General features: G+C 51.6%; 1 protein-coding gene across 1 annotated transcript in view; it reads left to right on the forward strand.

Moving 5' to 3' along the window:
* KIF26B (kinesin family member 26B) overlaps nucleotides 1-26632 on the forward strand; it is a 415089-nt gene that overhangs the window by 316474 nt on the left and 71983 nt on the right. The window contains exon 6 of the mRNA XM_040634490.1: nucleotides 23073-23279. Within this exon, the coding sequence (XP_040490424.1) occupies nucleotides 23073-23279 (207 nt within the window). The remainder of the gene's footprint in view (nucleotides 1-23072; nucleotides 23280-26632) is intronic.

Genomic DNA, 26632 nt, shown 5'->3' on the forward strand with positions numbered 1-26632 from the left:
TCCTTTCATTTGCCTCCGTGGCCCTGCTTTGCGGATACTCCTGGTTCACGCAGATTACGTCTGCGTTTTCCACAAGGGGTCAGTGGCCCCTTTGCACCAACCTGGGCAGCCCCAGGCCAAACGTGAAGTGAGCGGCATTTGGTTGTGGTGATTTTCTTTGCGGTCCATCTTCTATGTGAGTTAATGGCCATTTACGTGCTCACTGCGCAAAATCTTTCCTGGACGAAGTTAAAATGTGAATGAACGAAGGAGTGAACGAAGGGATAAATACCACACGGATGAGAACCCTTGCCTGCGCGCAGATTACTTTTAAGAGAAAAAATAAAGAAACTAAGGGCTAATGTTAGTACTTCTTCCTCCAAAGCAAAAGCTTTCAGGTGCAACCCAGTGAGTTCTCAAACTTCCTCCTCTAGCCCAGAGCACAAGGTCAAACTCTAAATGGCAATGTGTGCGCTCCCATATCCTAGGTTCCCAGAGCGGAGAGCCCTGCCCCCCAGCTCGGGCGAAGGGTCAGGAGCAGCAACGGTGATTAATCAGGTGGCTTCTGTCTAAGGCCACAATCCACGTTTACTGTCTCTGCAGACCAGACTGTGGAAATAAGCAGACCCATAAAGGCCAGCAACTAATATTTCCCTGGGAGATACTCCAGATGCTGCCGGGGAGACGGCCACATGGCAGGGCCCTTCCTGCTCCTGATTTATTCCATCAGGGAAGAGCTTTCCTTACATGGGGAGTTCGCACAGAAGTGACCCCCTTTGGTTTTTCAGGAGCTGTTTGAAGCCTTCTTAATGGGCCACCTTTCAGTGTGCCGGGGGGACAGAGCTGTGCCCCACAGGCCCACCTTCCCGGACGGTGATGCGGTGGGCTCGCCTTCTCAGCTGCCCTTCTCCCCTCCTCACACCTCCCATGTCCCCTCCTCCCTCCCCACCCACAGCACCCTTCTCCCCTCCCCTCCTCTCACCAGGAACTGGCTTATTAGCGGCATGGCTCCCCATTAGTTGACCTCTGCAAAATTGTGGGACGTGGTACAGCTGAATTTCAGGACAAAGCTCTTCTTCCTTTAAATATTGAGCGTGCAAGTAGGATAGGGTTGGGCAGCGGGGGTGGGGGGCACGCCACTGCCTCTCCATTCTTCGTTATCATGCCCTGTTCAAAAGCTTTCATCTAAATTAAGAGTCTTTGGTTGGAATCAAAGGGAAGAGGCCTCTCAAAACCCACGAAAAGACTCTGAAGGCGTGTGAGACATCCCGTAGTTGGAGGCCCTTGCCGGCTGGATGCCCAGGCGTGGAGAGGGACGGGCAGCTGGTGCGAGTGTTTACGGACCAGCTGTTGGTCCAGACCAGCAACATCGTACTCTGGTCCTTGGGGTCAAGGGGTCTCACGGGGGCTCCTTGGGGGAGTTCTGAAAAGAAACTGAGGTCATAGGGAATTTGTTTATTTTACATCTTCCCCGCATGTTCTGGTTCCTTGCTGGGTGTCACAGCAGGGGTCAAGGATGTGGGGACTAGTAAACAATCCCAAGAGTTTCACCATCTCTGAGAGGTTTAAAGCCATCCATCCATGCTGTGCTTTTGAATTGAGTTGAACCAGAGCGAATACAAGAGAAACCCAGGACGAATAATTTTTAAATTCGAGATCTAGTTCTGTGGCCTTCCCACTCTTTGCAAAAGGAGGTTACAAGTATTGTCAGGTGTAAGACGATGACGATGGTTGGTTTGCACCGTGCTCCCTTGACTAAGATAGGTTTACGGGGTGTCAAGACAGTTGGCTCTGAAGAAGATGATTCCTCGTAGTCACTGAGTAAATGCTGCGATCGGCCAGCGGGGAAGCTGCAGTCTCATCGCTGGGAACTGAATTTGGATTTTTGAGCTGGAGGATTAGGCAAACGATCACTGAAGTTCTCTTTCTTTCTCTTTGTATCATGTTCTCTGCTGTGTTTCGCCTGTCCTCCCAGATCATCCCGCTGGACCTTACGGAAAACCTCCCCTTGGAGAGAACTGAAGAATCCAGTTGGGGGCTTCTAGAACAGTCTAGAGTTCTTTTTGTTTTTTTCTGGGTGCTTTCTCATGACCATCTTTCCCTTGAGGCAAACCTCTGAGTTCGTTAGGGACAGATGTGTTTAATTTCCGCTTTGTAGACGACAACACTGAAATTCAAGGATGTCCGGTGATGATGTCACCCAGGTTTGAAACTTCAGCCTCGGGGTGCTTGGGTGGCTCAGTCGGCTAAGCATCTGCCTTTGGCTCAGGTCATGATCTCAGGGTCCTGGGATCGGGCCCTGTGTTGGGCTCCCTGCTCAGCAGGGAGTCTGCTTCTCCCTCTGCCTCCCCCCTCCCCTGCTCATGCTCATTCTCTCCCTCTGTCTCAAATAAATAAAATCTTAAAAAAAGAAAGAAACTTCATCATTTTTGTATTTCTACTACTCATCCCACATTCAGCCCATCACCAAACGCTGTTAACTTTTTCCATAAGGTTGCCTGCATCTGCTTCTTTCTGTCCACTTCCAGGGTCACCCACTGGGGCTTTCATCATCTGTGCCTGGACTATCACATTGGTTTCCTACATGACCTTCCAGGTGCCTTGCGTCTTCCTTGATATCTTCCCTGAGTTCCGGGATCTGGAATCCTCATCTGCTCCATTCATTGGGCAACTCGCATGGGTTATGGGCACAGAGCCAAGGAGGCACCATGATGCCTGTGACCAAAAAGGGTTTGCAGAGCTTTCTTAACATACTTGTGCCCTCACCCCACAATTCTACGTCACAAAAGCTCCCCATATTTGCTTTTGGACTGTGGTCCTCTGTTTAGGGTAGACCTGTGGTTGGGTGAATCTGCATTTCTCTCTCAGTGTTATGCCATCACTAAATGTCAGTGAAAGCTCAAACTGAAATTCTTGTGTTTCATTTTCCCCGGACTTTACTGGTCTGGTTGCCAAGTGGGTACTGGGGCCATATATCCATGCTCGTGATCCTGTGTTCACGTTACTTTCCAGATGTCTCCAGATCTTATTACAAGTGATTCTGAGGTTCCCTTTGTTATGGCTGAAATTTAAAAATCTACCATAATAAACTAAAATCTATCAATTGGAATGATAATACTGCCTGCTTTATAATCCACATTTTCATTGTATGAAGTAACAAAATTGCTTTATGTCATCTTTAGTTTTGGGGGGGTTGTTTTTTTCTTTAGAGAAGGAGAGCTTGCAGGCGGGGGTGTGGAGGTACAGGGGGAAGGGCAGAGGGAGAGAGAGAACCTTAAGCAGACTCCACGCCCAGTGCAGAGCCCGCACAGGGCTTGATCTCTCGACCCTGAGATCAAGACCTGAGCCAAAATCAAGAGTCAGATGCTTAACTGACTGAACCACCCAGGCACTCCTGTCATCTTTAGTTTCTATCATACCCTCTTCCCCAGAAAGATGGTAAGGTAAGTCCCTCAGTGACAAAGAACCATATTTGCTCATGCATTCAGTTACTTAGAAAGACAAGGAGTAAGTACCTATCACACCGAAGGTTCTGCACTTAACCCCTCATCCTATAGCAGTTGTGTCGCTCGACACCCGTGGTGTGCCCGGGGGTGGGAAATGATGTGCTGGGAATGGGAATGAATGGGACTCCTGCCCCCAAGTCCCACCTGTGTTTCTACCGCGACATCCGTGGCTTCCAAAGAAACGTTGTTGACCGTGGGAGATCGACCCAGTTCGAGAAGGTATTTGACTCCTAGCAGGAGAAGCAGATCAGTCTGATTCCCAGGTAGATAGTTTCTTTATCATCCCGCCCTACTGTTCCTTCAGATGAGATGACCCAGGACAAACCGTCCCATAATTCCATACCCATCGGCTTTTCCTGAAAGGGGCTTGTCCATTAGCCTTTGCCTTTCTTTGCTTAGGCTCTCTAAACACTTGAAGTAACAGAATTAATTAAGTCTTTCTCTTGGCTTTGGAAAAATCAGCAGAAACTCAGGAGAGGAGTCATTCTGATATGTCCACGGTGTAGACAACGGATTCTGCATTGCGGCCCCTTCTGTCTGTCAAAGGCTGGGGTTCTGCATTTGGTCATAGGTGACTAGGGTGTCTTCAGTGTGTTTACACAGATTCCTTTGTGACCCCCCAGATCACACCCTCTGAGGACATTCCTCCATCTCTGCCCTTGATAGACAGAGGGAAATTATTTCCTGGTGAGAAAGCAGGTGCTCGTGAGAGCTGCCTTTCAAAGAGGTATCTACCGTCAAAGGGGCTAATCGTCCGAGTGACAGATGCGCATGGCTGGCTTCCCTCTTTATGCTGCCTTGATTGAGACGGGATGAGTGTGCTGCTGGCCTTAGCGATGGAGAATTCTGTTACAACAACATCCTCAGGGAATAGCTTTATCTGCTAAGTATGACAAGTGTGGCAAATGTGCACAAAGCCCAGATCTCATGGCCTGGCTTTGAAAAGGCTGCAAGAGCGAGGGACCTGAGTACCTGCTTCCACAGACAGGACTGGCTCTACCCCGTTCCTATGGGAGTGGTTTGCCCTGGGCAGGCAGGATTTATTTACCTTTTATCATTCGGCCTGGAACGTTCCGTATCACCCTTTCACACTTGGCCGTGACTCCCGTGGCAGTAATCGCTTTTGGAAACAGAAGGAGGTAGATGACAGTTTCATATTTTGATACTGAGGGTGAAGCCCCGGGGACTCACCGCATAGCTCCTGACTGTTCGTGGGAACAGAGGTGCCACCTGACCAGGTGGGGCTAGTTGGAGGGCGGGACCCTGAAAAGGAGGCTCGGGTGCTCCGAGTACTGTTTCCGGGCGCGAACTCCTGGCCCTGCAGCCATCACTAACTGTATGGAGGACGCTTCCACTGGCCCAGCCTTCTAGAACAGTCCACCGTCCTGCTCCCTGTCTGTGCCTGTCACTGCTCCCAGGACAAATGAGGATTTGCCGTGGCAGCTGTTTGGAATTCCCTCAAAACACTCCTTGTCAGGCATGACCACAGGGACAGAAAGTGGGTCAGGGATTGCCAAGGGGTCGAGGGAAGGAATTGGGAGTCACTATTAAAAGAAATGGGATTTCTTTTGGGGTGATGGAAGTATTCTAGAATTAGCTGAAAGTTGCATAATATTCTAAGTGACTTTTTTTTTAAAAAACCCGCTGAATTGTCCTTGTTCAAATGGGAAATTTTGTTATGTGCATTTCATCTTAAAATATGAAAATGAAAAATTAAAAAATGAAACATTAATCTCATTGCTTGATAGCAGTAGTATTCCTCAGTCCTCACACTGTCCTGTTCTAATGCCCAAGTTTATTTCAAGATCTATCACATACAGGGGGTGCCTGGGTGGCTCAGTCAGTTAAGTGTCCGACTCCTATTTCAGCTCAGGTCATGATCTCAGAGTCGTGTGATCGAGCCCCGTGTTGGGCTCTGCACTCAGCAGGGAATCTCCCCCTCGGCCTCTCCCCCGACTCACTCTCTCTCAAATAAATAAATAAATCTTTTTAAAAAAAGAAATTAATGAAGATTATTCTTTCCCTGAATGCACTTTCTTCTGTATCATATTATACTTTATATTTTCTTTTATTTGCTATTTCACTGACCCCTCTCCACTCAGGTTGGCTCTTGCTTATTGAAAATTAGCTAAAGGGTGAAAAAAAAAAAAGATCAGTTTCTTCCATTTCTGAGAAATGAAGATTGACATGCTTTCATTTGGGGCCAGTTTTAGATCAAACCTCAATAGTTCTTAGAGACCATTTAATTTGAATAAGTATCCAAATGAGAAGGGTCTGAGGCCTTGGAGTGGCTGGAGAAGGCACCCCTGAGGGACCGCGAGGTGTGGCCCGGGAGGCCAAGGCAGGCTGTGCTCAGACATCAGGCCCCGGATCTCCCTGCTAAGATTCTGGAAGCCAGGCTGCCTTGTAGCCCAGCTTTCACCCCTCTTGTTCTATGGCAGGACCGCTGACTTCCCTCCAGAGGTGGCAAAGGCCAAGGGAGGTACCGTCCACACCAGCATCACGGGTGTGAGGGGAGCAGGGGGCTCTCTGTTGCTCCAAGCACGCTGTTCCCCTCTCCTTGCACGTTGCGACCCTCCTTTTCCAAGAATGATGAAAACAGACATTGTGATGTTGGGGGAAATCTTGTGTTACCTTTTTCAACATATGAAATAAAAATAAAAGCAATAGTCTGTTGATGGTCCGTGGATGTTAGCTTTTGTTCACGGATGTGGTTTTGGACANGCACTCCGGCTCCCAGATAGGTCAGGGTCCTGGAGTTGGTGACTGCATCAGGTTCTGCATTCTCTGTCCCCTCGGAGAGTGGTTCTGTTCAGATCACAGGGACTTTGTCACGTGAGGGTGTGGGGAAATGACGACTTAAAATCTGTAACATTGGGGCGCCTGGGTGGCTCCGTAGGTTAAGTGTCTGCCTTCGGCTCAGGTCATGATCCGGGGTCCTGGGATCGAGCCCCACATAGGGATCTGCCTCTACCCTTCCTGCTTGTGTTCTCTCTCAAATAAATAAATAAAATATAAAATAAAAGATCCATAACCTTTTAGCACTGTCAATACAATAATTTAATCAATGCTCCTAGGAGGAAACCGGTCATTGACAGAGGCCAACTTCTCTATCCATTTTCTTTTTCTGTGACATTTTCCCTGGATGACTTTTGTCGGATTAGGAAAATGAGGCGACCATCAGTGGGGGGGTCTGTGGCCTGACCGATCTTGTGCCGCTTCCCCGTGCTTGGCCCCTCACACACAGCTCGGGTCCCAGCACTGTCTGCAGAGCTCACGATCACCCCTGCCTGCGCGTCCTCCAGACCACGGCAGGGGCCCAGGAGGCAGGGACCATCCCGCCAGGTGAGGGAGAAGCCCTTGCCCGTCCAGCCTGTGCCCACAGCAGGGCCTCAGCGTTGCGGTCCCCTCGCTGGAGCCCTGACCTTGGAGAAGTCCATGTGACTCTCATGTGCCCCACTTTCCCCCAATCCGAAAATTAGAGAATGAATTCTGAAAATTGACAACTGCAAGCACAGGTCATCCCTGGGGAGGCCAGGTGGGCGTTTCCAGGTAATCTAGATGGTCCCTGGAGACAGGCCTGGAGTTAGCGGGATTCACTTCTGTGTCCTGGCCACACCCATCCGTGCGTGCGGGGTCACTGTGCTGGGGCGCCCTGCTGTAAGACTTTCCCCTTTTCCCCTAGCTCCCCCCCACACCCGAGGACTGTGTTTGCTGTCACTTATCTTTGTGAGGATTCAGGGACTTTTCTGAGGGTCTGGGCATCAAAGAGGCTTTTCTGGAGCCTTCCAGGCTTTTCCTGCCTTGTTACATGGATTGTATAGCTAGCACTCCTTTGGGGCTTGGGAAAGGGGGTATGGCAGCTCGTCTAAAAACCCCATTTCCACGTGAACTGCCTCTGGCCTTTCTCTGTGTGGCATGTTGTTTAGACAAAGAGGAGTTTGTACGTATCACTTCCCACCAGACGCTCCTGAGTGGAAGCCTGGGATTTGAAAGTTGGGGATTTTTTTTCTGCCCTCTAAATGAATGCCTTGTTGGGTACGTAGTTGACACAGTGCAGCTTCTCACCTCTTTATAGCATAAGGGACTGCCTTAGCCCCAGGACACATGCCCTTAGTAGAACTGATGCGAGCCACTGTATTTACAGTTGTACACGTTGGGCGATTAATTTTTGCTTCTCAACATCATTGGTGATGTGATTCGTATCTAACTGTCATCTAAAATTACATACTTCCCCAAATACTTCAGCTACATTTTAGAGTTTTGGTCTCCAAAAATGTATTATTTTTAATGACCTAATCCAAACCTCTCCTTATACAGATGATAAAACCGGAAATCTAGAGCAGGGTTTCTCAAGAGCAGCACTAATTTGACCTTTTGGGCCAAATAATTCTGTGTGGGGGAGGGAGGTTGGCCGATGCATCGTACGGTGTTGAGCAACATTCCTGGCTTCCGTCCTTTAGATGCCAATAGCATCCCCCAAGTGCAGGGTCTTCAGACATTGCCAGTGTTCCCTGGTTGAGAACCGATGGTCTAGGACTGGACGCACAGCTAGCGTGTGACAAGGTCAGAACAGAACCCAGATGTCCAGAGTCTCAGATCCACCCTTTCCAGCTGGGCACGCAAATTGAGCTCTCCACCTGACCAGAGCTCAAAGGAATGGTCAAGACCACCTCCAGAGCTCTCGAGGGAGGGAGAGGGGAAAGGCGGCCAAGGAACCCAGAGCAAGGGAGAGCTCTGTGGGACTCTGGGCAGATGCATTCACTCTACCCAGTAGAACCCGACCAGAGATCCGTCCGTCGACTCAACTTCCATGCATGACCTTCACCAGACGACGTGTCCTAGAAACTCCTAAGATCTCTGTCCAGAGTGAGCAGACTTAGCGAGGCATCCAGGGGGCAGAGGCGTGTTTCTCCATGCCCATCCCCACGCCCAGAACCCGGACTAGCCCCACGGCAGAGGTTCCAGCCGCACGCAGACAGAGCACGACTCCTCAGCCGCAGGTGGACGGCAGCGGGCCCTTCTCCTTCCCCGATTCACAGTTTCTCTGGCACTTTTTCGTAAGTGTAACAAGCCTCCAGTTTGTACAGGGCTCGGTCTGTCTGTTCCTTCACACCTCTGTCACTTTTCACTCCTGGCCACGGGCTTGGAGCACACAGATTGTGGCCGGTAATGAGTACCCCGGGGTACTGCGATGTTCTGATGCGGGAGGGCAGACCTAAGTACTGGGGATCTCATGGGTGAGAGGTCAGGAGTTTTCATGCTGAGCCTGGTGTCTGGGACTGGAATGAACCTGGGTTTCCACTGTGTAAAGTAAGAACGTTCCACTGTCTGGGCTCTGGACGGAAACCATTCTAAGATTTGTTTATTGGCGCCCTGCCATCGGCTCCAAGGCTCCATGGGGCTGGTCTGAGGTGACTTTCCTCTAAACACAGGATTTCATTAGGTGGCTGTGCCTCCAGGCAAAGCAAAAATTTCCCTCGGCTTTCTGAGTCTTTTGTTTAAATGATGCCAGAAATCCTGAAATTGAAACAGAAATTTTGCATGAAGTTACTTTCGTGGAATTAAATAGGCTCCAGGAACTGAGTTAATGAACCAAGGGAAAATAGGTTCTGGTTATGCTAGTAGAAATTGGGGTTTTATTCTAATAAATCATTGCTTTAGAGAAAAGTCCTTTCGAAACTTTCCTTATCCTATTTCTTTTTTTATTCTTTGAATGAAGAGTGGGGTAGTCTCTGTGTTTCTGTGTTATACCTTCCCAGCCACCTGGTCGTAATCCAGAGGGAAAAACAAATGAGACTGAATCTGTGAGCCACACCTCACTGCCTTTCGCATGCGGACCATAATGCTCCATATTCCATGAAACAGAGAACATTCTAGAAATCTTGCACAATGACAAATTCACGTTTATCTCTACATTTGAAGTTTCCTAGAGGGAAAAAAAAAATGCACATCAAATAAAAGAAGCCTCAACTTTCATGAGTACCAGTGTGGCTTTCAGAACATTTCCCTCTTTGAGGAAGGAAGTGGTGTCTCGTTCTCCTCGGTGAGTGACCGGTGTGCGTGAGGTCAGGCGCTCACCCATGGGCCACGTTCCTCCAGGGCTATGTCTACATTATTCCAGCTGCTGTGCCAGTGGGAAGCGCTCAGACTTTTACTGAAGAATGTCCTCTCATGATGACAGGCCAAAACGTCAGCATGCCCACCCTGGGGTGAGAGGGAGCGGCCTCTTCCCACTCCACAAGGTGGATTTTCCCCTTTGCCAGTGGGGTGTCAAAACTAGAGACTCCTCTGTCCTCCCCTCCCCTGAGAGCAGCTGCTGCCAGCAACCCGAGGGAAAGGAACAGGGCAAAGCAGGTCCTGGCGGGAAAAAGAGGTGTCACACTCAAACTGGGCATTTTGTGAAGAGTTTGGTAAAGGGATGTTGACAAAAATATCCGTTGGGGGGAGAAAACTAGAAGGACCGGGGCAGTAGGCAGGGCTGGCAGGAGCGGGGCGCCAGTACCCCTGGGTCTGAAGGGTCCAGGGAGGAGGAAGGTTTCAGAGCCAGAGCACGGCAGACACGGAGAGGCCTCCAGACTTACCTGCCTCCCTCTGGGGGTCCAGACAGGCCGGCCTCCCTGGGCACCGGCAGGATGGGGGAAGGGTGGGAGTGCATCTGGAGGGCACAGAGGAAAACTGGCCCAGCATGGATCAGAATGATTCTTGCTAAATAGCCTCCCTCACTTCCTGAACCGAGGAGGCACCCTGGCCTCCGCTCCCGCACCCCCTAACTCCGTCCTTGGATGGATGCGGCTTCCCCCTCCCGCCCCCTGCCTTGCCTGTCATTTTCCATTCTGTGTGCTGGCCTCATTCCTCGTGCTGCCAATACTGTCATCGTGGGCAGAACGAATAAAGGCTATTTCCAAACATCTCTTTTTGCTGCCAGCAGTGTGATGTTTGCTGCCATTACACTAACACAGACCCAGGGCGAGGTTTTACCCTGGGCTCATTGCAGCCATTTTCCGAGGCATAGACCATTTTTCTCAGCGGCCCCTGCCTGGCCGAAGTCTGGCTGTGTGGGAGACAGCGATAGCTTTGGCCCCTCGCCAGCCAGCTCCCTAAAATGAAGCTTCCATATGCAGGCGCATCTCACACTGCCCATCCCCTGGATGGCAACCTTTCTGGTCCCCTGGAGGGACTCACGTTCGGAACAGCGTTTCTTCAGAGACGTTGTCGAAACCCAAGAGGCCTACAAGAGTTGCTGCTGCCTGGAGGGGTATTCACCACACTGTCAACCCTGAGGTTTTCCCCAAGTTTGAATCAAGAGCTACTGATGAGACTTTGCCCTTGGTCAGAATAGCACTGGGTTTTGTTGCAAATACCCTTGTGAGCATTATAATGAAGAATCTATCTTCTACTGTAGAAGATAGATAGACAGACAGACAGACAAACGTGTGTGTGTTAAAGAACGGGGTAGGTTTTCTTAGAACCATCCATTCTCTTGCCTTTGCCTACATTCAGTGAATGGCTTCTATTGGCAAGATGGCTGGCTGGGGGTTCAGTCCTAGGGGTCTGCCTGCATGTCAGCTGAGGGACCAGCAGGTCCTCGTAGGGAAGACTACACAAGCTGTGAATTTAATGTGTGCCCACCAACGGGGTCATTGTACCTATCAACCTGTCAGTAAACTACACGGCAAAGATTTGAATCGTAGAGCGGAACAGTTCAAAGGACTTGTTACAATCTATAGAGTCAATAAGTTACAATTTTAGAGAATCCCCGAATACAAATTTATACAATTTTGAGTTGTTTTACAACCTATCAGGCCATTAATCTAAGTTTTAAAAGTCCCTTAATATACTTAATCATAGCCTGTGCTTTCTTGAAGTGTGGAAATTCGTTTCAGCATGCCGAACCGCAGCAACACCAGCAGGAAATGACTTGGAATTCCATAAAACTTGCCAAGGCAACCGTAAATACAGTCCGTGTGGAGTCTGTTTGTGTACGATTTATACGCAATAGGTGGGGCTTGATCTAAAGGGTTTGCGTTTGCCCTTGTGCCTTTTCTCCCCGGCAGGCAGTTGGGATAGAAGATACAGGACCTACAGCCAGAGCTGAGTTTGAGTCCCGCGTCTGCTCCTTACCCCCTCGGAGACCTCGGGGAGGCCATTTCAATCCCATGATAAGAAAGGCCTACCGTGTAGGTAGCTGGGAGGCTGGCGCAGAGCAGAGGCGAGCCCTCCAGAGATGCCTAGTGAATCGGAGCCACAGGCAAGAGCTGACATTGAGCTTAAGGGTCGACAGGATTTTCTACTGCCCATTCCCCAGAAACCCACACACAGCCGCTCCGTCCCTCAGAAAAACCAGCGGTCAGAGTATATTTACTTGTATCTGTTTCATAAATGCAGACACAGCCCCCACCCAGCAGTCAGCACAACTACCACCTCCTGTCTACCCCCTAAAAATACAAGCAGCAAAAGTTTACAGTCGGGATGGGTTGCTTTGAAGACATTTCCAACCCCTGGCCTCATTTGTCATGATTATTTCTGGAGCACTCTTTCTCTTCTTTCGTATCTTCCTTGCGTTTCCTTTTGTGCCCTCATCCAGAACCGTCCCAGTGAAGAGCCCATCTCTGGATGCTTGCATCTCTCCTTTACACCTCCCAGATTCAAAATTTCCTGGCCCCACAGAATTGAGCTCCCAATGGGTGAGAGGCACGATCAGTGTCCCTGGGGATGTAAGGATAAATAGGATGAAGGCTGTCCTCGCAGGTACTCAGAATCTTCCAAATTTGAAAAGGAGTTTTTTGGGGTTTTTTTCCCCCTGGAGACTTACTGCCACGTGTAACTGTGTACCAGCACCCGGGCTCAGCAGCCCCGGCTAAGAGTCTCAGCTGCCACCACCATGTCCCACCCAGACACCCTTACCCTTAAATTCAGCTTCTGGGGGAGATTCATTATTGTCTCATTTACTCCATGTTGGCAGATGAATGTTTCTTATCATGCATGAGGGTTTATTAAATCAGTTCCTTCTGAGTGGAGTTCTCTAGAGCTCTCCTGAAGCTACCAGAGGGCCCTCGGCCATCTGGACTGTGTTAGAGGTGGACAGTATCATAATAAGATCTTCTGGTACCTAACTGGGCTTCAAGGTGGATCTGGGTTACATCATCATTCCCACTTGGGATAACGTCAAAGCTGGAAACACTGGCTGGAAGGTTATGAGTTTTCACCCAACAAAGCAAAGTTAGTATTTCCTCTGCCCTTCCCAGCGGGTATGATGTGTTTTCAGTGACAGTTTATTCTGAAATACTTCCATCAAATTCAAACATCGTTCTGGATGAACCGTGACCTAGGAGCAGAGGATCCTTCCCTGGTGAAATGACCAAAGTTTTTGAATTTTAATAACTATTTTCCACACGAAATAAATATTGACCTTTCTATTCATATTGACCATTCTACTCAGTAACCATAAATGCTTATTGATTCTAGAAGTTGTAAATGCAGGTGTTAAACGTTATTCTCAAATGTGCTCACACTTGCATGCATGCACACTCATGCACACACATACACATGCACACGCACACACACATACGCATGCACACTCATGTACACGCACACATACACATGCACACACGCACACATACACATGCACACACGCACACATACACATGCACACACATGTGCATACACACATACACACGCATGCACACGCACACACACGTGTGCATTCACACGCACGCACACGCATGCACACGCACGCGCATAGTGTTGCCAAGCTGGGACGGCATTCCCTAGGAGGAGCAATGGTCTTGGAACAATTGTTGATTTCCTTTCATGCTGATTTCCTAAGAATTAGAATTTCTATATGATCCTAAATAATCATTTCTTTGAAGAAAGAGAAACAGAAAAGAACCTAAAGGAAGGGTTGGTTTGGATTCTGTTGTGGGAAGTTTATGCCTCCTTAGGAGTAATGAAAGCGGGGGGGGGGGGGCGGAAGAGCTGCAGAACCAAAGAAGAGGAGATCCACGATTTGGGCTACTTTCAGAAGAAGAGCCCTTTTACCTAGCTATCCTTGCTAAGGTCGACACGCACTTCAGAGCTCAAGAGGTTTCCTCGAGTTGACCACGGAGCGGAGTCAGAAGCCACTTCCATTTTGACAGCACCAAAATGTTCTAGTAAGACTTGCACTTCCCCAGACTGTAACTTCCACGCCTGCTGTGTTGGACCCCGATGGAATCTGAGGGAAAGTCTCCGTGAGGGTGAAGCGACGTACCTACTGGACGGTAGTTCTTCAAGCGGGATGCCCACCGCGACAAAATCAGCAGGTGCTTGTTGGAAATGCAGATTCTCGGGCCCCACCCCAGACCTACTGAGTCAGCAACTCTGGGAGGGCCCCCCCACCAATCTGTGTCTAAACCAGTCGTTTCAATGTGAGTAGTTGGCTGCTCTCGAGTAAGACAACACGTGCTTCCCTTCGGGTGCCAATGTGAAGTCAGCTCCTGGGAACGTGTGCTTGACTGTTGCCACTTCAACAAAAATGTGCCTGGAGACACTACAGCAAGTGGCCAGTTGCCTCATAAAAGTTCACGAAGTCCAGGATCTGTGCTGTTTCCCTCACGCGTCAGACACCTCGTCACCGAGTCGGAGTCTGACCCAGACGCGGGGAAGAACAGTGCCCAGTGGGTGAGCGGACTGGTGATCCTGAGGCCGGAGGGGCCAGCGCTGCCCTTTCTCCTCCGCTGTGGAGCCAAGAGATGTTTCTGCCCCGGGCAGCCCCCCGGCTACCCTGACACGGCCTGTTCCTGGGGCTGGAACAGAGCAGCCGACATCCCGTGGATTCAGGTACACTCCTGTAGAACAGCGCTCCCTCTTCTTGAGCGTTCCGGAACACATCTGTCTTTGGCGCTCTCCTTGAATGCACGTGTTTTGGCATTCTGTACTTCCCCAGGTAAGGCGAGGGCCTTGCTCATTGGCATTTTCATAAGTATTTATTTGTGGGTTGATGGAGTCATTATCCTCTTGTCAAGGTGCAGGGCCGCTGCCAGCACCAAGTGCATACGTATACAGCAGGCCCCTAACTGCCCAGTCCCCGCCGGAGACTCACTGACAAAATCCTCAGCACGTTTTAGAGTGTTGTGCGATTATGAAAGTGCAAGTTGTACGAGCATTTTCTCCCTTAACTCCACAGCAGCCCAAACTGGAAGACTGCTGGTGGGGTTTTCAGATGGAGAAATCGTGGCCCCTGGAGCTTGACCGCAGAGCAGTGGGGACCTCCCGATTTTCTCACTCTCTGCCCTTCTGTGGCTCCCTCTTGTCCAGGTTAAGTGCGAAGGGTTTAGTCTGGAAAAGAAGTCTGTCTGCAATCTGATATCCACCTGTTTTTTCCAGTTGAATTTCTTAGCCCTCCTCCGCCGTGCCCACCCTGGACGGTGGTCAGCGTTTTAAGACAGTGCTCCCCGAGCCCTCACTGTGTTCAGCACACCATCTCCCACACGCCATCTTCCATCATCCTCGTAAGAACTCCCATGAGGCGTAGGCACTGTCACCGTCTCCATTTTACAGAGAAGGAAACTGAGGCACAGAGAAGCTGCTTGTCAGCCCCTCACTGCTCGTATTTGCCCACACACTCCCTCTCCCCGTGCTCTCCACGCCCTGCCTTGGGTGCCCTGCTCACACCGGCTCCTCTTCCCAGCCTTGCTGACAATCATCTGCATGAAACTTTGGCTGTCCCCTGCTCCCTGGGTGGAAGTGCCCCCTGCTCCCTGGGTGGAAGTGCCCCCTGCTCCCTGGGTGGAAGTGCCCCTGCTCCCTGGGTGGAAGTGCCCCCTGCTCCCTGGGTGGAAGTGCCCCTGCTCCCTGGGTGGAAGTGCCCCTGCTGCCTGGGTGGAAGTGCCCCTGCTGCCTGGGTGGAAGTGCCCCCTGCTCCCTGGGTGGAAGTGCCCCTGCTGCCTGGGTGGAAGTGCCCCCTGCTCCCTGGGTGGAAGTGCCCCCTGCCCCATTTGGGCCTGCATCGTACCTCAGAACAGAGCTGTGTTGTACTGCTCTGTTCTCTTTTGTCTTCTCACCTGACACACCAGAAGCCCCTTGAAGACATGACTGGCTTTTGAGTTCTTTGTAACCCTGGAGTCCTGGACGGTACCTGGCCCAGGCTAAGAGACGCTTACTCCGCAGATGCTGGAGGAACGGTGGGAGGGATTGATGGCGGCCTCCTCCTGTTTCCCGACCTGGTGTCAGTGCACCAGACTGGTTTTGGGGTGGCCAGGAGGCTGGGGGAGATGCTGACCTTGCTCTGATGAGTCTGTGTCTCTTGGGCAAGTTTCGTCTCGTCTAAGGTTCTTCGTCCAAACCAGATGAACCGTACACCCTGACCTGATGAGGGGACAACAGCTCAGGCTCTTTCTAAATACAAAGAGGGGCAGTTTGCAGGTTCCCCTGGAAGGCAAGCTAAGACAGCCCTCCGTAAGCTGGGTCCCAGGAACAGAGCTCCGTGACGGGGACACATCAAAGTCATAGAGCTGGCGTCGGAGTCCATTCTGCAGAGACTGATGGAGCCTCTGTCCGCATCCTGGTCTCGGAGGAGAGCTGGTTCCATACGATATGAAACGGCCTGATGAGGTATCTGTGGGATGTTGGCAAGGTCAGCTCTGATGGTTTGGCAAGCTGCAGGTGCAGACTGTCCGCCCGGCGCATGTTACATGCTTCTGACGTTTCCTCCAGATAGAACGTACTCGGAAGCCTTTTAAGTTCTCAAATGCTGGAGTCCACCTTAGTGATCAGGTGCCTTTCATTAAAGGTTGCCAAAGCCCCTGCCCCAGAGGGAATGAATGCTGCCTCCCGGACCCGTCCACAGCCCCGTCTTTGTTGCCATTGTCGCCATACGGGCACATGCTTTCATTTGTTGTGTTGCTTTTGCAATCCCGACCCTATGCTCCCTGGAGCAGAAAGCAGTTAGGTAAATACCACATTTACTCGTCACTTCCCTCCCTGACCTCCCTCCCATTCTCTATGCACACAATTTAAAAAGAAGGTAAAGAGAAATCATGTCCTCCAAATAATCTTCAATATTCGAGTTTACCATCCTGCTTTGAATTTGTGTCCTGCTGCAGGCAAGGGCTTCTCTGCCAAGCAGCGGGGCGGGTAGGGGGAGTTGAGGCGGTCAGTGGCTCACCTCGGGCCAGAGAGGGCAGGAGCGCCTTGTCCATGTTGACCCCCAGCTTTATCCTGTGCTGTGAGTCCTTCCAGCACGGTGGCAACAGTGAGCCTGGGGTTCACTGCAGCCAAACCGAGAGATGGTTGCTGTCGTCCCAAGCCTGCAACTTGAAAGTAATCGGAAACGGCAGTGCCGATCTCTCCCTCTGCTGTGCAGGGAGACCTGGCTGTGCCTCCCTGTTCCCACCCCGTCCTTGTCCCTCTTCCTCCCAGCCTGGCCTGGGCTCCCAGCACATGGTGTGTTTCATACGTGGTGTATGGCACCGATGCTTCCTAGGGAGGAATGGGCAGGGAAGGATTGGGGGCGATGGTGGCTAGCCCTGGCTTCGTAGAACTCTATTACTCTTTCTTATTGAAGGAGAATGAAAATTTCTAAAACTTACCAAGGCTCCGGGGCTTTGGGACAGGCGCGATGTCTTCCTGCTCCCACGCCCTCTCTTCTCCCCATCTTCATTGTGCAGGGTGGCAATCCATGGAGTACTTGTCAGGCTTCGATGCAAGGTAATTTACCCAATTTCCTAAAGTTTACCCAGGCCTGTTCCAGATTTCAGCCTCTTGACCCCAAAGTTCCCTCCGATGCCTGTTCTCCTCTTGCCTGAAACTGGGGCTACCGGGCTCCAGACTGGACAAGAGCCCAGTTGCAGAGTGTGTGTTTCACGGCTTTTTAAAGAGGGGTCTCCCCACCCAGCTTCGATCCACCTTCCTGCAGGCCCGAGAAGGACCCTTCTCTACCACCAGCAGGCAAGCAGTGCATAGGTGGGAGAGGCCTTACTGCTGAATGGAGGGGGTTCTTCACAATCTGGCTCACCTGACACCTGTCCCCAGGAAGCTCTGAGAAGCCAGGCTAAGCTGGCAGCCCCAGACACCGTTCGGGTGTCGTCCGTGCGTGGTCCTACCAGGAGGAGCAAGATTATCTTCTTGTGGGGGATGCACATACTTGAGAACCTGGGATCCCGCATAGACGGTTTTCCTAGATGACAGCTTTCTATAAAAGAGGGTCTTCAGTGATGAATGCCAGAAAGATACGTGCCTAATTTTTACATGATCACGGCTCCTGTCTTCTCGTTTTGGATAACCAGGTGGTTTCTTATGGCGCCTTACCGAATTCCGTGGTGTGTCTAGAGCTGGTATTTCTAGATGGTCACTAGACTGGGTTACTTGACTTCTCAGAGTTTCGGGTGTTAGGCACCTAGGTCAAAGGCTGGGAGCAGTAGGGTGGTGAATCCCCCGGGGCAGGGAGAACCCCACGATGGGGTGCAGAAGACACGACATCCAGGGTCAGGTTAGCACGCTGAGGTTTCCGTATTTATGTGAAGGTGGGCTGCGAAAAAGGAAAGCAACTTTCCCTTGGTCCTGTTGTTTTCCAAACCAGACAGCACCTCCCTGGTGACAGACGGGGCCTGCGTCTGCCGGACACAGATGCAGCATTCCCCGGGCGTTTGCTATTTAACGACAGATCTACTATTTAGCTTTGCAGTCGTAACACATGAGTGAGCTTTAGCGGTAAGCGGGCCCTTATTAACAATAGTGCCACATGCCAAACTGAGTGCGTCGGAAAGAATTCTAATGTAAGGAGTGCCCACGGCTGCTTTGCTCAAAAAGTCAATTTTGTCTCTTGAGTGGGTATTTCAAAAGAGAAAATAACCACAATAACCACAACAGTATTCCTACCTGATTCTCAGAAAAATCTCCAGTTGTCACTTACCCAGGATTTACCAAAACTCAGGCGAAAGAAAGAGCGGGTGGAAATTGGCAATCCCAAGCTTCGCCTTGGATCTGTAAGAATTGGGGGGTCCAGGCGAAGTCTGCATGGCAGAACGACACTTTCTCTCTCCAGGCCTCTCATGCGTGTGGCATAAACCAGGAAGGATCTAGTGACTAGGTCTCCGGAAGCCCTAGGTCAAAGGTGGTGGAAGGATTGCCAGAGAACCATGACCTTGTGCTAGGCTCCTGAGGGCGTGAGCTCTCACAGCACTGCCACGACCGTGGGTTCAGTGTGACGGTAATCGTTAGAGACTACTTTGTGCCAAGTGCATAGCACGGTTATCTGCCTAATAATCACATAAATCCTTCCAGATAATGGAAGGATTTCCCCTTTACTGGTGAGAAAACTGTGTTCAAATATTATGTTCATGGTCACACAGCTAGAAGGAGCTGGCGTCTGACTTTGAAGTTCATGATCTTTCCAGTAGACTCACACCCTTCACAATAGTAATTTTTAAATTTATAAATTTGTAAAACACTAAAATTTTATATTAATATACTATCACATAATATAGTTATTATAAAGTCCTAACAGCTAGAATTTATTGAACACTCATTACGTAGCAGGCACGGTTGTAAGGGGTCCTATCGGCGTCTGCTCTTTTTACGATCATGATAGCCCTGCTGGGAGCGTACGGTTCTTAGCACGAGTTTCTAGATGCAACACGCAGGAAGTTAAGTCACTCGCACACGGATACACATCCATGAACAGCATGGCCAGAGCTCAGACCCGGGCAGCCTGTCTCTCAGCCTCCAGGCTACGCTCCATGAGGTCGTAGGGAGGACATGCCGACAGCGGGTGTCCTGAACCTCAGAGCTGCTCATCTTCGACGACGCCTCCGAACCCCACATCCCACGTCACTCTGGACCCAAGAATGACTGTGTCTTTGGACGTGTTTTTAAACCGGCTCATCCATCTGAAATACGTTCCCAGATACACCGCGCTAAGAGATGGGGCCTCTTCTGCGTACACTGCCAGAGTTCAGTCCCTGCTGCCAGTACAGCCCTGAAATAGGTCTGTCTCCGTCCTTCCAGCCTGGCCAATGTTGCCCCAGCCTGCTAATTGGTGTGAGGGACCTCACTCCCAGAGGCTGCCTGGCCCGGAGCAGCGTGCCTCTCGCCTCTCTGGGGAGGGATCCTTGCCTGCAGACCCCCTCCAGGCTGCGTTCCCTGCTGGGCTCGCAGGCTGCGGCTGACAGGTGCACCAGGCAGGAGCTTGGGGGACCTTCCCTCCTCCTCCTGCATTCCCCAAGCACTTCCTTAGTGAGCACATCTCATTACTGGGCTCCATTTTCTGGTCTCACGCTTAAGCTTTCTTGTGCCACCACTTGTCACCTTTCCCAGCCTGGCTTTTAATAATGTAAATCTGCCCCCCCCCCAAGCCTGTCTGATGGCATCACTGCTCATTATTTGCTGTCTGGTACCACATACGCTCACCCACTGGCACCTCTGAGAAGCCAGCCGCCCAGTGGCCCAGCCAGGCTGAACGGGTTTCAAGCCCTGCTGGGTTTGGTGGGAGGAATGGTTCCGTCTCTGGCTCCCTCCAACCCAGGATGCTCAGCGGGCAGCTGGCTTTGGACAAGTCACATAAATGCCCAGCACCGAGTTACCTAAGCCTCCTTGGTTGTAAAGTAAGGACGATGGTAGTAATAATCATATTAACATTTCCCTAAGAAAGCTGTTGCAGGGAGTCGAATGGAGATAAGATACAAGAAACTCCTCTGTAAACACAAAATTTGGGTGGATTTTGAAGAGCCTATGACATTGGCTTCTGATTTGCCTTGAACCATTTCCAGACGTGTGTTAGGAACCGAAGAATAGATAGGGAAGGTTTAAAGATCACTCTGATGCGCTGGGATGAAGACAAATATGATACCACCTGGTGTTTCTTGTTAGGTCCATCTGACTTCACCTTGACTCATTTCCGTTGCCAGCTCAGGGACCCTCTCCGCTCCCCAGAGCTGCCGGAGGGAGGAAGGGCTAAAGCAGGTGCTGCCAGGAACCCACCAGATCGGCCCCCAAAACGAGAACTCCTGGCAGGAAGGCCGGGGGACGGTCTTGCTCACGAGTGGTATTGGCGAAGCACTTTAATTACAGAGGATTAAGCAGGGAGTGGAGTGCTGGACAGAAGGGATAATGACACCAAGGAAGTCAAGCAGAAAAACCCAATTTCCTTCCTTTAAGGGGAAAAAATACATATCCATTTATTGAAATGAATTGCAAAGGAAAGAAGGAGGGTAGCGTTTCCCCACCCTGGGTGTTGAAAGGGCCGTGTATCTACTTGGCCAGACCAGCGGCCAGGGTCTTCGAATGCAAGTGCAGGCCTGGAACTTCATCAGGATGCGGGAGCAATCCCCCCCCACCTGGGCGAATGACTCCCTAATTCAGCCTCCGCTCTCCTGCTTCTCCTCGCAGGCCCTTGCCTGGCTTAGCTCATATTTTATATTCAGCACCTCTAGTTACCCCGAAATTGCATGTGAAATTGTGAAATAGAAAAGCAGCGGGCCATGTGACTCCCATCAGTTCTGCCTGGTGCCGCCTCGTCCCTGACTTGTACGCTCAGAGGCCGGGCGAGGGGATTGGCTTGCAGAAAGCCCAGAGGCCCCCAGACACCGACCGAAAGTCGTGCTCGGAATACGTGCCCGTGCCCTCAGCACACCTGCCGCGTTAACTGGGGCAGAGCTGTAGGAGTGAATGGAACCGAAATAAGATCAGAAACATTCACGTGAACGGGAAAATGGCCTGAATGGAAGGTAGACAGATGGGGCAATTTATTGTCATATACGCGGTGACTGTTCTGACAGGAGCCTGTGAGGACCAGCGCCTAATACCACGCACTGTCCGCAGTGACCCCCGTGGCATCCTGTTTGTGACTCGTGGTACCCAGCGCCAGGGCAGGGGTTCTAAAACCTCACCGTTAACACTGTAATGAGAGAATGCGAGATTGTCACCATTCACAGGGAGGCGAGTATGGGGGAGGGAGGAAGAGAAGGAGAAGAAGGAATCGAGCACCCACCCTGGGCCCAGTTCTTCACATGTCAACTCATTTCATTCTCCCCACAGTCCCATGAGATAGGCCTCATTGTCCCCATTACACAGGCGAGAACACTGAGGCTCTGAGAGGCTGGACCACGTAGGTGAGACAGCGGTTGCCATGATGGAAAACGTATGGGCTTTGGCATCAGACAGAGGTGGGGTCAGAGCCCAGTCTTACCACCTACACTTTCAGGGATGGGCGGGGGCAAGTTCTAGAGCACCTGTTCTCTCCTCTACAGCCCCGGCACAAAATAGACCCCCCGGACATGCAGGAATCATCACATGACCTCCCGGTGGGAGAACCAGCACTTGAATCCCAAAAGGTCGACCTCATCCCAAGCGTGGGCTCCTCCCACCATGACACCGGGCCCCTAGATCCAGGGAAAAGACAGGGAAAAGACAAGCAGAAAGATGCCTTCCCTCCATGCTGCACAGGACCGGGGATTCTCTGAGCATTTCTGCCCGTTCGAATATTTCATCTAAAAATTCACAACCCCCTCTCCCCAAAACCACACGACTGACATTTCATCAGACCTGACAATTGATCCGAGGAGGAAGGCGAGACACAGAGAGGAGCTTAGAAAGAACCTATATGTTCCTGCAGGATTCGCCACGTGGTATTACAAAAATCACCTGTCTCCGTCTGTCTGTCTGTCTGTGTGCCGCTATGTATCGCCAGCCTTCGCATCCCCAGTGCCTCCTTCACCCAGGGCCTGGCACACGGCAGGTGCTCGACACATTTGGACTGAACCAGCCACACAGGGACAAGCGCGGGGAAGGGAGCCAACGCCGTCGGGTTCCCCAGGCCTTGCGCCCGCAGGGCCGTGTGTGGCTTCAGCCTGACTTCTGCTCACCGCAGGGCTCTGGGGCAGGCAGTCTCTTTCTGTGAGTGCTCGTGTGGCTGCAGGGGTGGAGTGGGTGGTCACCGTCCTGTCTGCTCCGCGGTCGATGACTCGGGAGGCGGCTTAAGGACGCTGCTCCTGTTTCCCGCCGAGACGCGCTTTCGTTCCCTGAAATGACAACTTCTATGCACTCACGTAATGGGATCCCAAATAACACATTTCAAACAAATCTTTTATCACCATTGCTCCTTGGAACACGTTTCGAATGCTGGCCATTAAAAAGGGGCCATCTGACCAGCCTTTAATGATGACACTAATCACTGTGGGTTTTTGTCTCCAAGAGTCCTGATGAGCAGAAGCCAGGAGTAAATTACGGGGCTAACTTTTATGTCCGTGGGTTATTGATCTGAGAGGAGTTCCCTTCAGGGGAACTCCTTCAGCCCTGAGACCTCAGCCGTCCAGATGCCCTTTTCATCTCTGTAACCGGGCTACCAGCGTATGTATGGTTTTCAATTTGTATCAATAAGAAGACAACACGATGAGCTGTTTCCACAATGAAGCAATGGACGTATCAAATATTCCACCTGGTAGCTATAAATAAGTCAGTTTTCCCTCGGCCCATCGAGGGTCATCATGATTTGCCAGAAGGTTCCCTGCCCCCATGTACGCTTACGTCTCCGGAGCTCACGAGGCGGCCCCTTCCGGAAGTATCCAGTCCTCTCACTCCATGTCTGCTCCTGCCTTTGTTTCTTGGCAGGTGAAAGTCATGCTGCGCATCTGTTCTACACTGGCTCGCGATACCTCAGAATCCAGCTCCTTCTTAAAGGTAGACCCACGGAAGAAGCAGATCACCCTGTATGACCCCCTGACATGTGGAGGTCAAAACGTCTTCCAAAAGAGAGGCAACCAAGTTCCTCCTAAGATGTTCGCCTTTGATGCTGTTTTTCCACAAGATGCTTCTCAGGTGGGTGTCACCCTTCCCGTCCCCTCAGGCTCAGGCGATGTTGATTGGTTTCCAGAAGCGCTGGCTGTTCGAGAGGGCCTGTGAGCCGGGGTGTCTCCCAGAGTGCTCTGATGTGTCCCTTCCTCCATCCCTACGACTTCTGGAAACCAGTTGGAGCTCCATGGAGCAGCTCAGTCCTTTTGCATTATTGCTGTCAGACATTGGGCGGGACCACTGTGCTGGGCTCTCAATAAAACCCTGTCCTTGGAGAGAAGGAAGAGGAAGCCAGTCAGCGATGGCTGATAGAAGCCGGGAGACGGAAGGCAGAAGGGGGAGTTTTAGGAACACCTGCTTCGAGGCGGTGGCGTCCGTGGTCCATGAGACACCCCACCACTCCTGCCTGGGCTTCTGGGGGGGGTGGGTCAAGGAGCTGGGTTGGAGTTAGGCAGGGTTCTAGGGCAAGTGGTAGGAGAGAGGCAGCCGCTGGCCCAGATCAGTTGAGTGGAGTGCAAGGGAAGAGAGGCTAAGGAGAGCCCTTCTCCATTACTAGCCACCCTAGAATTGAGTGGCTTAAACCAGCGAGCGTTTATCATTCCTCATGAATCTACGGGCCGGCCGAGCATTCTTCTCTTTCTAGCTGGGCTCACGTATGATCGGCAGTCTTGGCTGGATGCCGTCACGTGTTTGGGGACAGCCTGGCTTTAAGCTGCTCTAGAATCCACGCTGTCTATCATCAACCCGCAGGCTGTCTCGGGCTTGCTCGCACGGCAAGGGCACGATCCAAGTATCCAAGCCTCTGGAGACGTAGGCTCCGAACTGAGAGCGCATTGCTTCTGCTGCGTTCTGTTGGCTCCGGTCTGAGGGGTGGGAGGAGACCCCACCTCTTAGTGGAGGAGCTGCAAATTCACATTGTGAGGGGCACACACACACAGGTGGAGAATTATGGCCATACCGCTACGACTATAATTTGGAGGCTTCTTGGGGGCCCAGAGTGCCAAGATTCCTGGACCAGAGCTCCTGGAGCCAGTCCCAGTAAGAACAGATGTCTACTGGAAGATTCAGCTGCACCATCTGGTGCAATTCATGTGCAATGAGTTGGTGCGATGGAAGCTTCTAGTAGGCACATAACCCAGATTATAGGTATACAGTGACCTACTTTGCCTGCATGTTGGCTTCCGACAGCTGCATCTTCCAGACACATTTCCAGCATTTCCTAAGATTTATATACAAAACGGGGTGTAACGGGGTAGCTGAACCTGGGCAAGGTGCTTATAGCTCCTGTTAGTTTCCTCCACGCTGCGTGTGAGCGTGGGACGCCATGGCGCTCACTCGGGCCCCGATAGTGTCCCCCAGACACAGCACATAGCATAGACTCCACTCATTAATGCGCTGAGCAGGTGGCTTCCCCGAAGAGTTTTACCGTGAAAGACAAAACGCTTTACAAGCCAGTCCGATGGTGTCCCTGTTACGGTTCTCGTGTGTCCTACCACCCATGGGCTCACTCACCCAACCCGGACGTTGTGTCTAATACATGGCCCATGAATAATTTAATTAACACAGGTACAGAATCTTTTCCAAAGCAATTCTAAGTTGTAAGCATCCCCAGGCAAACCCTAAATTCAGTGTGGACGATGGGTGAGTTTTAGATTCCAGAAAAAAGAGCCATTTTTATTGCTCATGTTTGCTGACATTCCACACTTGGTTGCAGAGCTCAGATGCTCGACGCCGTAGTCACGCTGGCTTCGGAATGCTTTACTTTGTTAAAATGGCCAGTATTATAACACACCGCATTGCTCTGTTAGAGGTGCGGTTTTCAGGAAGTTTCATATACACTAACCCACCTGACTCTCCTCGAAGTCTGTGCTGTGAAAGAGGGAAGCATTGCTCTGTTCACGTCACGCACAAGGAAACCGAGGCAAAGCTTAGTCTCGTGCTCACAGTCTCTCTCCTGAGCAGACAGCTGTCCTGGATCCTTCGCCTTCAACTCTCTGTCCTGCTCCGTGTGCCCTCCCACCATCCTACCCATGGGTTTCCAGCAGTGTGTCCTGGGGCGGGTCGCTCCACTGCTCTGGGCCTCGCTGTCCTCATATGGGCTTGTTGGGGTTCACGGAGTAGACACACACGAGACACTGGCGGAACAGCGAGGGCTCCGAACACGTGAGTGCTTACGGTTACATCGTCACTGATGCCGGGAAGGTCCTGCTGAGGGTCACGGTCAGCCTCGGCGCCCCAGCGCTGAGCTCCCTGTGAGCCTCCGAAGCGGGAACGTGGACCGCGTAGGCCTCTCTCTCAGGTCCTCGTTGTGGCTCCGAAGGAGCAGCCCCAGGCCTCGAGGAACTCGGCTTTCTGTCAGTCTGTCGGGACGTCAGTCCTGAGGCCCAGCAATGACCAGAACAGCCCCTGCTCCTTCTTGCCCCTATGATCTCTCTTTAGGACCCTGGAGAGGCCTTGGCAGACGCCCGCTGCCCACTCCGGGGCAGACCTCTCAGGCTCTGGCTTTGGGAAGGTGGTGTGGTCCGTTTGGGGTGCTTACAATCTACAGAAATTGATTTCTCACAGTGTTGGAGGCTGGGAAGTCCCAGGTCAAAGCCTGGCAGATCTGATTCATAGCTGTCCTCCCGCTGCATCCTCACATGGCCCTAGGGAGCTCGCTGGGGCTTCTCTCCTAAGGGCACTAATCCCATTCGGGAGGGCTCCACCCCATGACTCAGTCACCTCCCCAAAGGCTTCACCCCCAAATGCCATCATATTGGATGTGGGGTTTCAACATAGGAACTGGGAAAGGGAGGAGGGACACAAACATTCAGTCCCAAGCAGGAAGGGGGGTGGGGGGACTGCCTGCGGACCTGGCCCTGCCTCAGGGGTCTGTGCTGGGGAAGGCTGCCTGCTTCTCGAGGCCCAAGGGGAAAGGCAGCAGGACGCCTCCAGGGGCCACTGTCAGCTCCTAATAATATGAGACGGACAGGTCACTGACTGCTCTGTTCTCAGCGGATGGTGGGCAGGAACTCTGCAAGGGGAGGCCTGTGAGGCCGCTGCTGTGTCTCTGTCCTCGGGCCTTTGCACAGATGATAAGATGATGGCCGTTTGGTCCACACACAACCAACTTTCTCCCTGCTGCCCTTGCATCTAGTGTAGTCTATCTCAGGGTGGGCTCTCAGCCCCCTAACCCCCACCTCGCTTTATGTCCAAAGAAGGTGGAGTTCATTCAGCCATAGCTGCTCCCCACTCTGCAGAGCTGCCTGTGACAAATTCCATCAAGATTCTCCAGCTTCTCACTGCAGAGGTCCTGGGGGTGTGACAGATCCTGCGGTCCCCACGGCAGCCTCGTCCTGCCACTTCCTCGGCCCAGGTGGAACCCCCCGCCCCCCCCCCCC

Source organism: Ursus maritimus, unplaced genomic scaffold (genome assembly GCF_017311325.1).
Source record: "Ursus maritimus isolate PB19 unplaced genomic scaffold, ASM1731132v1 scaffold_2, whole genome shotgun sequence".
Taxonomy (NCBI): domain Eukaryota; kingdom Metazoa; phylum Chordata; class Mammalia; order Carnivora; family Ursidae; genus Ursus; species Ursus maritimus.